General features: G+C 44.5%; 2 protein-coding genes across 2 annotated transcripts in view; one reads left to right on the forward strand and one right to left on the reverse strand.

Moving 5' to 3' along the window:
- Nucleotides 1–3594: 3594 nt before the first annotated feature.
- LOC107714887 (UPF0696 protein C11orf68 homolog) lies at nucleotides 3595–6228 on the reverse strand. Its single transcript, XM_016520881.1, is given in 2 exon segments — nucleotides 3595–4688; nucleotides 6146–6228. A coding segment is annotated over 1 exon segment (705 nt). The 5' UTR covers nucleotides 4610–4688; nucleotides 6146–6228; the 3' UTR covers nucleotides 3595–3904.
- Nucleotides 6221–10834, forward strand: part of drap1 (DR1-associated protein 1 (negative cofactor 2 alpha)) — a 9504-nt gene continuing 4890 nt past the window's right edge. The window contains exons 1-4 of the mRNA XM_016520882.1: nucleotides 6221–6663; nucleotides 7250–7322; nucleotides 7926–8019; nucleotides 8100–8219. Coding sequence (XP_016376368.1) covers nucleotides 6622–6663; nucleotides 7250–7322; nucleotides 7926–8019; nucleotides 8100–8219 — 329 coding nt within the window. The 5' untranslated portion in view covers nucleotides 6221–6621. The remainder of the gene's footprint in view (nucleotides 6664–7249; nucleotides 7323–7925; nucleotides 8020–8099; nucleotides 8220–10834) is intronic.

The raw sequence follows: 10834 nt of genomic DNA on the forward strand, positions 1-10834 counted from the left end.
GTTCATCTGGGAAAACTCACTTGATTTGTAATGTAAATCATTTAAACCTATGCCAACACAGGAGAATACATCAACATATTTCTAAATATGCCATTTATTGTACATCGCGATTTCAAAATAAAAGTTTCTAGTTTCTAATGTGGCCAAATATTACAATTAAATGGATTTAAACGTCGTTGAATCACATGAAACATCACCAGGCCGTTGGCGCCCTCTGCAGGTGTTTGTTATAATATAGGCATATTACATTATGTGTTTAACAGTGTTGTTCAATAAAACCATGCACTTGGTTTTGATGCTTTATTTGAGCCAATTATTATTGCCTCATCATTAATTTATATATAAATATAATCATAATAAAGCCTGTTTTTCCACTTAGTTCTATTTGTATTACTAAAAAATATCAGATTACTTGATTAGCAAAATAATCATTAGTTAAGCACTAGATTAGTTAAAACATTTCAAAATACAACTGCATTGCTTTACTTTTTGTGATTAAAAGACAAATATTTTGTATTAAAACATTGTCTCGTTCTAGTGAACCAAGTATCTGTATGTTGTCTCATCTCATGAGCTAAGTGTATTGTCACACCCCTAGTGTTGATAAGCGGTGGTATAGCTCATGATTTTCCAAGTGTATGATATAGCTTTCATTCTTCAGGTCAATCATGTATTCATGAAAAAATAAATCAGTTTGAATAAAGAAAGCGATAACTTTGTCATAGCATCCTTTCAAATGTTAAAGTTGCCACAGTCATTGCATGCTTTGTATGTGCTGCACTTTATTTGTACCATTTTGTTTTATTCGTTTATTTATTCGAATTTGAAAAATAATAACAATATTTTTTGATAAGTGAGATCTGATTGTAGTCCTTGAAAACCAAAAAAGTAGTGCAAGTGCTTGAAAGTCCTGGAATGTTATTTTGCAGTATCTGTACGAACCCTGTTTAAGTTCCCAGTTCTTGGAGCATTTGAATGTTTTTGTTGTTGTTAATTTAACTGAACTGTAGTTTTCTGGAGTAAACTGTCTTTGTATATTTCCTGTTTTATATTCATTTCCTAGTATTTAATTTACCATTATTTCTTTTGAACAAAGCAATTTCAGAAATGTCATGTTTTAGATTGTAGGTCATCCTGTACTCTGTCAAGGACAAAGCTAACCAGCAAAACTTTATATTAAAAGCATCCTAAATGTTACATGTGTTTGCACCATATTGTAGTGAGTAAACATTCCTGGTATTGCTGTTTCAGATATCCACCATAATCTGTAGTCTGAGCCTGTCCAGGGCTAATGGCAAGGGCAGATGTGTTACTAGTTAGTTTCAAGGAAAATCATTTTCTTCTTTTGTTTGTCAAATAACCCTGTGTATGTGTCCGCCCTCACAACCCCCGGAAAAAAGTTCAGGCTCAGGATTTTTTTTTTGCTTTAATCGCCATTTAAAATAATTAAAATAGGCCCTATATAATATGCACTGTTGCTTAGTATTACATTATAGCTTCAGATGCATGATATTTGTAGGGCCCTATGAAATCCGTTTTATTTTTCCCAAATTAGCCTAAGTTTTATTTTTTCCAAAATCTTTTATTTTTTCGTTTAAATTTTTCTGGATTATATTAAATTTGAACAAAAAACATGTCTAATTAATTAAAATCATGAAACTTGTTTAATTTAACAGCAATTTAGGCCTATTAAAAGTTTAACAAAAATTACATTCTTAGGGCCAGAATTCTGCGCTTTCCAATTTTAATTTTTCTGTATTCCATTTTAATGGTTTAATCAAAAACATATCTAATTAATTGAATTCATAAAAACAACTTATTTTATTAATTTGTATACAATAATAGGGCCCTATGAAATTTAAATTTAAATTTTATTTACTTATTTTTTAGAAATTCTGTGTTGTGTATTTTCATTTTTCTGGTAATCAAATGAAGGCGAAAACATTAATCTATCTTTTATTCCAATGAAAATTAAACAAACCCTTTAATTTTTGTACATTCAAAATGCTACACAACAGAAGTTTACTGTGTAACGAGCAATGTCACGGAATTCGTCAAATATTGAATGAATAAATCAAATGCAATTCAGTACACTTCAATCAAACCACGATATGGACCAGTGTATGTGAAATACTATTTAGCTACTACAGACGACAACCGCGAGCGTTGCGCGTGCTTAAATAGCAAACGAAACGTTCGTCTGCGCCGTTCATTCCGTCACATTCCGGTTTACACAGTAAATTACGTTTTTATGAATAGATTCCGGGATTCTGTCCCCATTTTCTACATCGCCCTACTTTTGCTAAGAAGCACGTTCAACGCGGACGCACAGACGGTTGTCGTGGGAATGAACACCACAGCAACCACTTGTGCGTCCGCACTGAACGCGCATCTCGCATATAAAAAGCATTTTAGGGGGCCCTTGGCTTTTGGAGGCCCAAGGCGGTCGCCTACCTTTGCCTAATAGTTAAGTCCTCCTCTGGCTATATCCAATAGTTAGTGCGGAGAGTGGAAGCTAAAGCTAAAGCTCTGCAGGACATGGAGGCGCCAGCGCGATCACTTGCATTTTTTTCAGTGGATACGCCGTCATTTTTATTCATAAAGGTAAGAGTAATGCATCATTCGGAACTGTAAAGGGTCTACTTTTATTTGTGTGCACTCACAATATCAACAAAACGTTGTGCTTTTATAAAATAAAGAAAACAAACACGATGCGCTTTCTGCCGTCTCAGTCTTCAACAGGAGTGCTTCACAAAAATGATCCGAAACTCAGCGAATACATCCCTCACAGACATGATAAATATATCTATAGAAAGCTTTAAATGACCACAAAACTAAATAATTCAAATCCCCAGAACTCTTCAGCTGCGCTGACGGCACGCACCGTACTGCTGCTGCTGGACACTAAACACCGTTGAGCCGCTCTTGACAGGCGCGGCAGCACGGTCTCGTGTTGTTTCCACCAGCGTGACAATTTTTTCATCACTAATTGATGGATGTCTAAAATATAAAAATAAGGAGAAGGCTAAAACAGGCCCGAGGCCCGGCCCGCGTCTGAACTATGGCGTGAAAATTAGCCCGAATCCCGGTCCGAGAGTCGTAAAAACGTTGGGGCCTGTCAGGCCCGGGCTGAAATGCAGGGCTCTAGCATGATTAGCAAGTGGCTAGCATGTCGTTAGCATGACTAGCATGTTTCTAACATGATTAGCATGTTATTAGCATGATTAGCAAGTTACTAGCATGTCGCTAGCATGTTTCTAGCATGATTTCTGAGTTTGGTGGTTCTAGCTTGAAAGCTCTAGGAGGAGTAGCGTTCAGAAATTTAGTCTCAGAAGAATAATAATAAAAAGCTTAAGTAGCATATCAGTAGGTTGGCTTTCTCAAGTCAACCTAATTAGTGTGCGAAAATAGAGCACTTTAAGTACATTATGGAAGTGCACTTGTTTTTCTCCTGGGATTTTGAGCATACATCTCGCAATTCTGATTTCTTTGCTATAATTTTGTTTACATCTCGCAATTCAGACTCTTCTCATTATTCTGCCTTTTTCTGATAATTCTGAGTTTTCATCTCGGACTGTGGTGCAGGTCTCCCGTTCTGGCACGATTCGAGGAGGATCACTAACGAAACACGCTTTTGTGTTGTTGTTATTATGTGAGCTGCAATGAATGCGAGCAACTGCTTTATCTCACAGAGCAACACCGTTTGAAATGCCCCGGATTTATTTGGCAAAACGAACGAATGAACAAAACCAGCCTCGTTAAATATAAAAGACGTTTTAAATGGAAAAACTCAAAAATCTCAAAGCCCTTGAACGTTTGGGCTGTGTTCACATGCAGTCATCGCTGGATAACAGAACGTTTCTACGAGACCGATCTCCTCCAAGAGTGTCAGGAACGAACAGCTTCACGTGAGCTCCTGGCTGGTGACCTTGTTGATGATGTGCGAGCGGCGAGGAACGCTCTCCAGGTCGAACATGCTCTCGTAGATGGTGGGGCAGATCTTCCAGCGGTTGTTGCGGTAGATGCCCAGGTACGAGTAGACGTCGGGTTTGTAGTAGAGGACGCACTTGACGCCGGCGGCGCGGATGACGGCGTCCAGACGCATCACCTGCTCCTCGTCGGTGAAGTTCTGGTTGTAGACGCAGATGACGTGTCTGGAGTCGGAGCGCGGGTCTCTGGGACTCACTCTGGCCGAGTCGATCTTGCCGTCGAGCGCGGCTCTGGCGATGCTCTCCCAGGCGCGGTCCACCTTGAAGCCCGTGTCCAGGTGCATCAGTCACTTGCCGTAGAGCACGCTGTGATTGAGCGCCAGCTCTCTGATGGTGTGGAAGCTGACGCTGCGCCCGCTCTCCTGCAGTGTCTCCCAGCTGTCCTGCAGCCCCTCCACGTCTCCGGCGTCCTCCCAGTACTGCGGCCCGCGCACCGCGATCCAGCCCACCGGCCCCCCGGCCCCACAGCGGCTGACCTGCGAGGGCCGGTTGGACTCCAGCCAGCTGCTGAACTCGGCTCGGGGCGTTTTGCGGGTGTCGAAGACGATCCAGGGGTCCATGTCGGCAGCCATGGCCTCGGCGGCGTAGTCCTCGGCTGAGAGATGCTCGTCCTCCGCCATAGCGAGACGCTGGGGAGGACAAACACTAACCTGTGCGTCTGTCTGATTATGAGTTTCTCTCTCTATACAGGTCTTCACTCTGCCACAAAATACACATAACACAGGTTAATGCAACGGTAAATGGACTTTTCCCCCTCAGAATTCTAGGTTAGCATCTCTTAATTTTGACCTTTTCTCGCACTTGCAAGAATTCAAACTTTTTTTCTCATCATTTTGAGTTTACATCTCACAATTTTTACTTTTTTATTGCAATTGCATATTTATATCAATTTTTACTTTTTTATTGGAATTGCATATTTATATAAATTTTTACTTTTTTATTGCAATTGCATATTTATATCACAATTTTAACTTTTTTATTGCAATTGCATATTTATATCACTATTTTTACTTTAGTTTACATCTCACAATTTGTACTTTTTTAATGCAATTGCATATTTATATAAATTTTTACTTTTTTATTGCAATTGCATATTTATATCACTATTTTTACTTTAGTTTACGTCTCACAATTTTAACTTTTTATTGCAATTGCATATTTATATCACTATTTTTACTTTAGTTTACGTCTCACAATTTTTACTTTTTTATTGCAATTGCATATCACTATTTTTACTTTAGTTTACGTCTCACAATTTTAACGTATTGCACTTACATATTTATCACTATTTTTACTTTTTTATTGCAATTGCATATTTATATCACTATTTTTACTTTAGTTTACATCTCACAATTTTAACTTTTTTATTGCAATTGCATATTTATATCACTATTTTTACTTTAGATTACGTCTCACAATTTTTACTTTTTTTCTCTCAATTGAGTTTATATCTCACAATACTGATTTTTCTCCTCAGTATTCTTGAGTTTACTGAAGTGTTACCTCAGTTTGGGCTTTTTTCTCACTGTTGTAAGTTTATAGTTCACAATTTAGACTTTTCCTCAGAACTCTTGAGTTTACATCTCACACGTGACTTTTTCTCGTGATCGAGTTTACATTTCACAATTTAGACTTTCTTGCAACTGTGAATTTATTTCTCTCAATTCAGTCTGTTTTCTTGCAGTTGCAAATGTATATCTTACAATAGTTTTTTTCCCCCTCAGAATTGCAAGTTTATTTTTCACACTTCAGATTTTTCCCCTCTGAATTCTGACTTGACATCTTGCAATTCTGTGTTTTGTTTCCGTCGCATAATAAAAAGGTAACGGAGACATTTTCTCTCAGAATTCTGACTGGTTTTCTCGCCGTTCTGCTTAAACAGACTTTTCTTCTCCGAATATAAGCGTGCAGCTGCGAGGAAGAGTCAGATGCGCCGGAAGCAGCTCTCTCTCACACACACACACAGGTTTGCTGTGTCTCTCTATCAGTGTTTATATTATCAGCTCTTCACTGATGCGCTGCCTCCCACTAAACCACATAGTTCATCACAAACCCAAGTACTGTTCACTGTCGTACTAAACCTATTAAAAGTGCAAAATTATCACTCTGTTGTGTGTTTTTCTAGCAAAACTCTGCTGAGTCACTGCGGCTCTCACCCGCTTTCCGCCTCAACACTTCCGGTTTCCGCTTCTTCTTCTTCTACTGCTTCTCGGTTGTCGTTTTCTGTTGGTTCATTTCCGCCGCCTCCCGTGATGGAGTGTGAAGCGCTGGTGTTTAAGGGAAATAAAAACAATAATGATAACAATTATGTTTCATCTATGTCTAAATCCTATTATAAAAACGTGTTTTTATTGTAAGTTGTTTCGGTGTCCGACTTTGTAACTTTATTTAAACACCCGGAAGCACAAAAAGCGCCGTAAAGCAGCGAGAACTCGCGCAGCCAGAAATCCCGCAAAAATCCACCGTAAAATGTCGATAAAAATCGCAGAAACGCACGGCCGGCGATCAGTGATGGCGCTTTAATCGTTTTAGCGACGGACCCGCGGGAATCCAACGAGCTTATCCTTCATATTTATTGAGTTTGACAGCAGACTGCGACGGAACCGAGCCAGAGCCGCGTTTGTGCGCCGAGATGCCGAGCAAAAAGAAGAAATACAACGCCAGATTCCCTCCGGTGAGAGCCGACACACCTCACCACACACAGCCGAGCAAACACACGAGCTTCTGCTGAACAGTATGCGCTTTAGAGGAGCAAACGCGCGCTCGATTAACCTTAGTCAGTTAGCCGCTAGCTCGCTAAACCAGTGTGTTTGCGATGAATCCGCTTTAATCTGACTCAGTCTATCAGTCTATGACGCTGAGAGGGAGTGTATTTGATCGTATTTACTCAATAAGAGTCTTTTAGTGAGGGTTACTGTGAAGATTTGCTCTTCAGGGGGTTAGCATGAATGCTAGCTAACTTTCTCTTTCTGTGCTGTACTGTAGAGCCAATCTGATGTGTTTAACAGGATTAGACTGCGTTCACATTGGACTCATTCAGACTGACTCCAGTTTGTTGTTGTTGTTTTGTGATCGTGTGTCAGATACAGTCAGACATGTGCTTGTGTTGACATCTGGATGGAGACGGACTCTCGCAGCATGTGCACATCACGCCTGACTGATCTCTGCCTTACGTCTTTCACTTCTCATATAGAGATCAAGCTCGGTTTCTGCACGCCGGCGACTGAATGACTGGAGAGTCTTTGTGTTTGGTTTTGCAGGCCAGGATTAAGAAGATCATGCAGACGGATGAAGAAATCGGCAAAGTCGCCGCCGCAGTTCCTGTCATCATCTGTATCCTTTTACTGTCACTGTTTGTTGTTTTTTGGGTTATTTTGCTTCCACAACATGTGGTCTTGTGTATTTTTAGGTTCATCAGGTTTGTAGAAATGTAGCATTGCATCAGTGTCTCAGCAATGGATGCTCTGCAGTGAATGGGTGCCGTCAGAATGAGAGTCCAAACAGCTGATAAAAACATCACAATAATCCACAAGTAATCCACAGCACTCCAGTCCATCAGTTAACATCTGGAGAAGACAAAAGATGAAACAAAAATCCAGCATAGTTTGGACTCTCATTCTGACGGCACCCATTCACTGCAGAGCATCCATTGCTGAGACACTGATGCAGTGCTACATTTCTACAAACCTGATGAAGAAACAAACTCATCCTAAACAGGGATGGCCTGAGCATGAGCAGTCCATAATCCATAATAACGCTTCCTCCAGAGAAAAAGTGCATCTGCTGTTGTCTCTCACATCAAAATCCAGCCACATATTTGTTCAGAGCTGTTTTGGCGTGTAAACGCTGCTTGATCTGTGCAGATTTCAGGGCAGTAAAGCGTCTGTCAGCTGCATGAATGTAAAGGTGTTTATCTTTCCTTGACTGTGATCTGAGCTCGTGCTCTGGAGCTGTTCCTGGAGTCTCTCCTGACCAAAGCGTGTCACGTCACACAGTCACGCAATGCCAAAACCATGACCACCTCACACCTGTGAGTCACGGCCGTCATCTGTGTGTCGTTCCAGCCGCTCACTGGCCCGGTTCCTCATGCGTGTGTGTGTGTGTTTGCAGGAAGCAGTGCATAGAGCTGGAGCAGCAGTTTGACTTCCTCAAGGATCTGGTGGCAGCGGTTCCTGACATGCAGGGCGAGGGAGAGGAGAACCACACGGAGGGAGAGAAGATCCCGCGCAGGTCAGGAGTGTGTGTGAGTGTGCGTGTGAGAGTGTGTGCGAATGCGAGAGTGTGCGTGAGAGTGAGTGAGTGCGAGTGTGCGTGACAGCGAGTTCGAGTATGTGCGTGCGAGTATGTGCGTGCGAGTGCGTGAGCGAGTGTGCATGACAGCGAGTGCGAGTATGCGCGAGCGAGTGAGAGTGCGTGCGTGAGCGAGTGCGCGTGAGGGTGAGTGAGCGAGTGTGCGTGAGAGTATGAGTGAGCGTGTGTGAGCGAGTGTGCGTGAGCGAGTGTGCGTGTGAGTGTGAGTGCGTGAGTGTGCGTGAGCGAGTGTGAGTGAGTGTGCGTCTGCGAGTGTGAGTATGACAGCGAGTGCGGGTATGCGCGAGAGAGAGAGAGTGCGTGAGTGAGCGAGTGTGCGTGAGAGTATGAGTGATCGTGAGTGAGCGTGCGTGAGTGTGAGTGTGCGTGAGCGAGTGTGCGTGAGCGAGTGTGAGGGAGTGTGCGTCTGCGAGTGTGAGTATGAGTGAGTGCGCGTGAGGGTGAGTGCGCGGGAGGGTGAGTGCGCGTGAGGGTGAGTGCGCGTGAGGGTGAGTGCGCGTGAGGGTGAGTGCGCGTGAGGGTGAGTGCGGAGTATGTGTGCGTAAGGGTGAGTGTGCGCGTGAGGGTGAGTGCGCGTGAGGGTGAGGGTGAGTGCGCGTGAGGGTGAGTGCGCGTGAGGGTGAGTGCGCGTGAGGGTGAGTGAGCGAGTGTGCGTGAGAGTGTGAGTGAGCGTGCGTGAGCGAGCGTGCGTGAGTGTGAGTGTGCGTGAGTGAGTGTGCGTGAGCGAGTGCGTGAGCGAGTGTGCATGAGCGAGTGAGCGTGAGGGTGAGTGAGCGAGTGCGCGTGAGGGTGAATGAGCGAGTGTGCGTGAGAGTATGAGTGAGCGTGCGTGAGCGTGAGTGTGTGTGAGTGTGCGTGTGAGAGTGTGTGCGAATGCGAGAGTGTGCGTGAGAGTGAGTTCGAGTATGTGCGTGCGAGTATGTGCGTGCGAGTGCGTGAGCGAGTGTGCATGACAGCGAGTGCGAGTATGCGCGAGCGAGTGAGAGTGCGTGCGTGAGCGAGTGCGCGTGAGGGTGAGTGAGCGAGTGTGCGTGAGAGTATGAGTGAGCGTGTGTGAGCGAGTGTGCGTGAGCGAGTGTGCGTGTGAGTGTGAGTGCGTGAGTGTGCGTGAGCGAGTGTGAGTGAGTGCGTGTGCGAGTGTGAGTATGTGTGCGTGAGGGTGAGTGTGCGCGTGAGGGTGAGTGTGCGCGTGAGGGTGAGTGCGCGTGAGGGTGAGGGGGAGTGCGCGTGAGGGGGAGTGCGCGTGAGGGTGAGTGCTGAGCGAGTGAGCGTGAGGGTGAGTGAGCGAGTGTGCGTGAGAGTATGAGTGAGCGTGCGTGAGCGTGAGTATGAGTGAGTATGAGTGTGCGTGAGCGAGTGTGCGTGAGCGTGAGCGAGTGTGCGTTAGCGAGTGTGCGTGAGCGAGTGCATGAGTGAGCGAGCATGCGTGAGTGAGCGTGAGTGAGCGAGTGTGAGTGAGCGTGCGTGAGCGAGTGTGAGTGAGTGAGTGTTGCTGAGTGAGTGATCGTGAGTATGAGTAAGTGTGCGTGAGCGCGCGTGTGCATGAGTGAGCGTGCGTGAGCGAGTTTGAGTGAGTGTGAGTATGAGAGTGCGTGAGCGCGCGTGTGCATGAGTGAGCGAGTTTGAGTGAGTATGAGTGAGCGTGCGTGAGTGAGCGCGCGTGAGAGAGTGTGAGTTTGAGTGAGTGAGTATGAGAGTATGAGTGAGCATGTGTGCGAGTGCGTGAGTGCGAGTGAGTATGAGTGAGTGAGCGTGAGTGTGAGTGAGTATGAGTGAGTGTGAGTATGAGTGAGCGTGCGTGTGTGAGTATGAGTGAGTATGAGTGAGCGTGAGTATGAGTGTGAGTGCGTGAGTGAGTATGAGTGAGTGTGAGTATGAGTGAGCGTGAGTATGAGTGTGAGTGCGTGAGTGAGTATGAGTGAGTGTGAGTATGAGTGCGTGAGTGTGAGTATGAGTGAGCGTGCGTGTGTGAGTATGAGTGTGTGAGTGAGCGCGAGTATGAGTGAGTGAGTGTGAGTATGATTGAGCGTGAGTATGATTGAGCATGCGTGAGTATGAGTGAGCGTGAGTATGAGTGAGTGAGCGTGAGTATGACTGAGTGTGTGTGAGTATGAGTGAGCGTGAGTATGAGTATGATTGAGTATGAGTGAGTGAGTATGAGTGTGTGTGCATGAGTGAGCGTGCGTGTGTGAGTATGAGTGAGCGTGCGTGTGTGAGTATGAGTGTGAGTGCGAGTATGAGTGAGTGTGTGTGCGTGCGAGTGTGCGTGAGTATGAGTGAGTGAGCGCGAGTTTGAGTGAGCACGAGTGTGCGTGAGTATGAGTGAGCGTGAGTATGACTGAGTGTGTGTGAGTATGAGTGAGTGTGTGAGTATGAGTGAGTGTGCGTGAGTATGAGTGAGTGAGTGAGTGTGAGTATGATTGAGCGTGAGTATGATTGAGCATGCGTGAGTATGAGTGAGCGTGAGTATGAGTGAGTGTGTGCGTGCGAGTGTGCGTGAGTATGAGTGCGTGAGTATGAGTGAGTGTGCGTGT

Source organism: Sinocyclocheilus rhinocerous, unplaced genomic scaffold (assembly GCF_001515625.1).
Source record: "Sinocyclocheilus rhinocerous isolate Xijiao unplaced genomic scaffold, SAMN03320098_v1.1 scaffold1892, whole genome shotgun sequence".
Lineage (NCBI taxonomy): Eukaryota > Metazoa > Chordata > Actinopteri > Cypriniformes > Cyprinidae > Sinocyclocheilus > Sinocyclocheilus rhinocerous.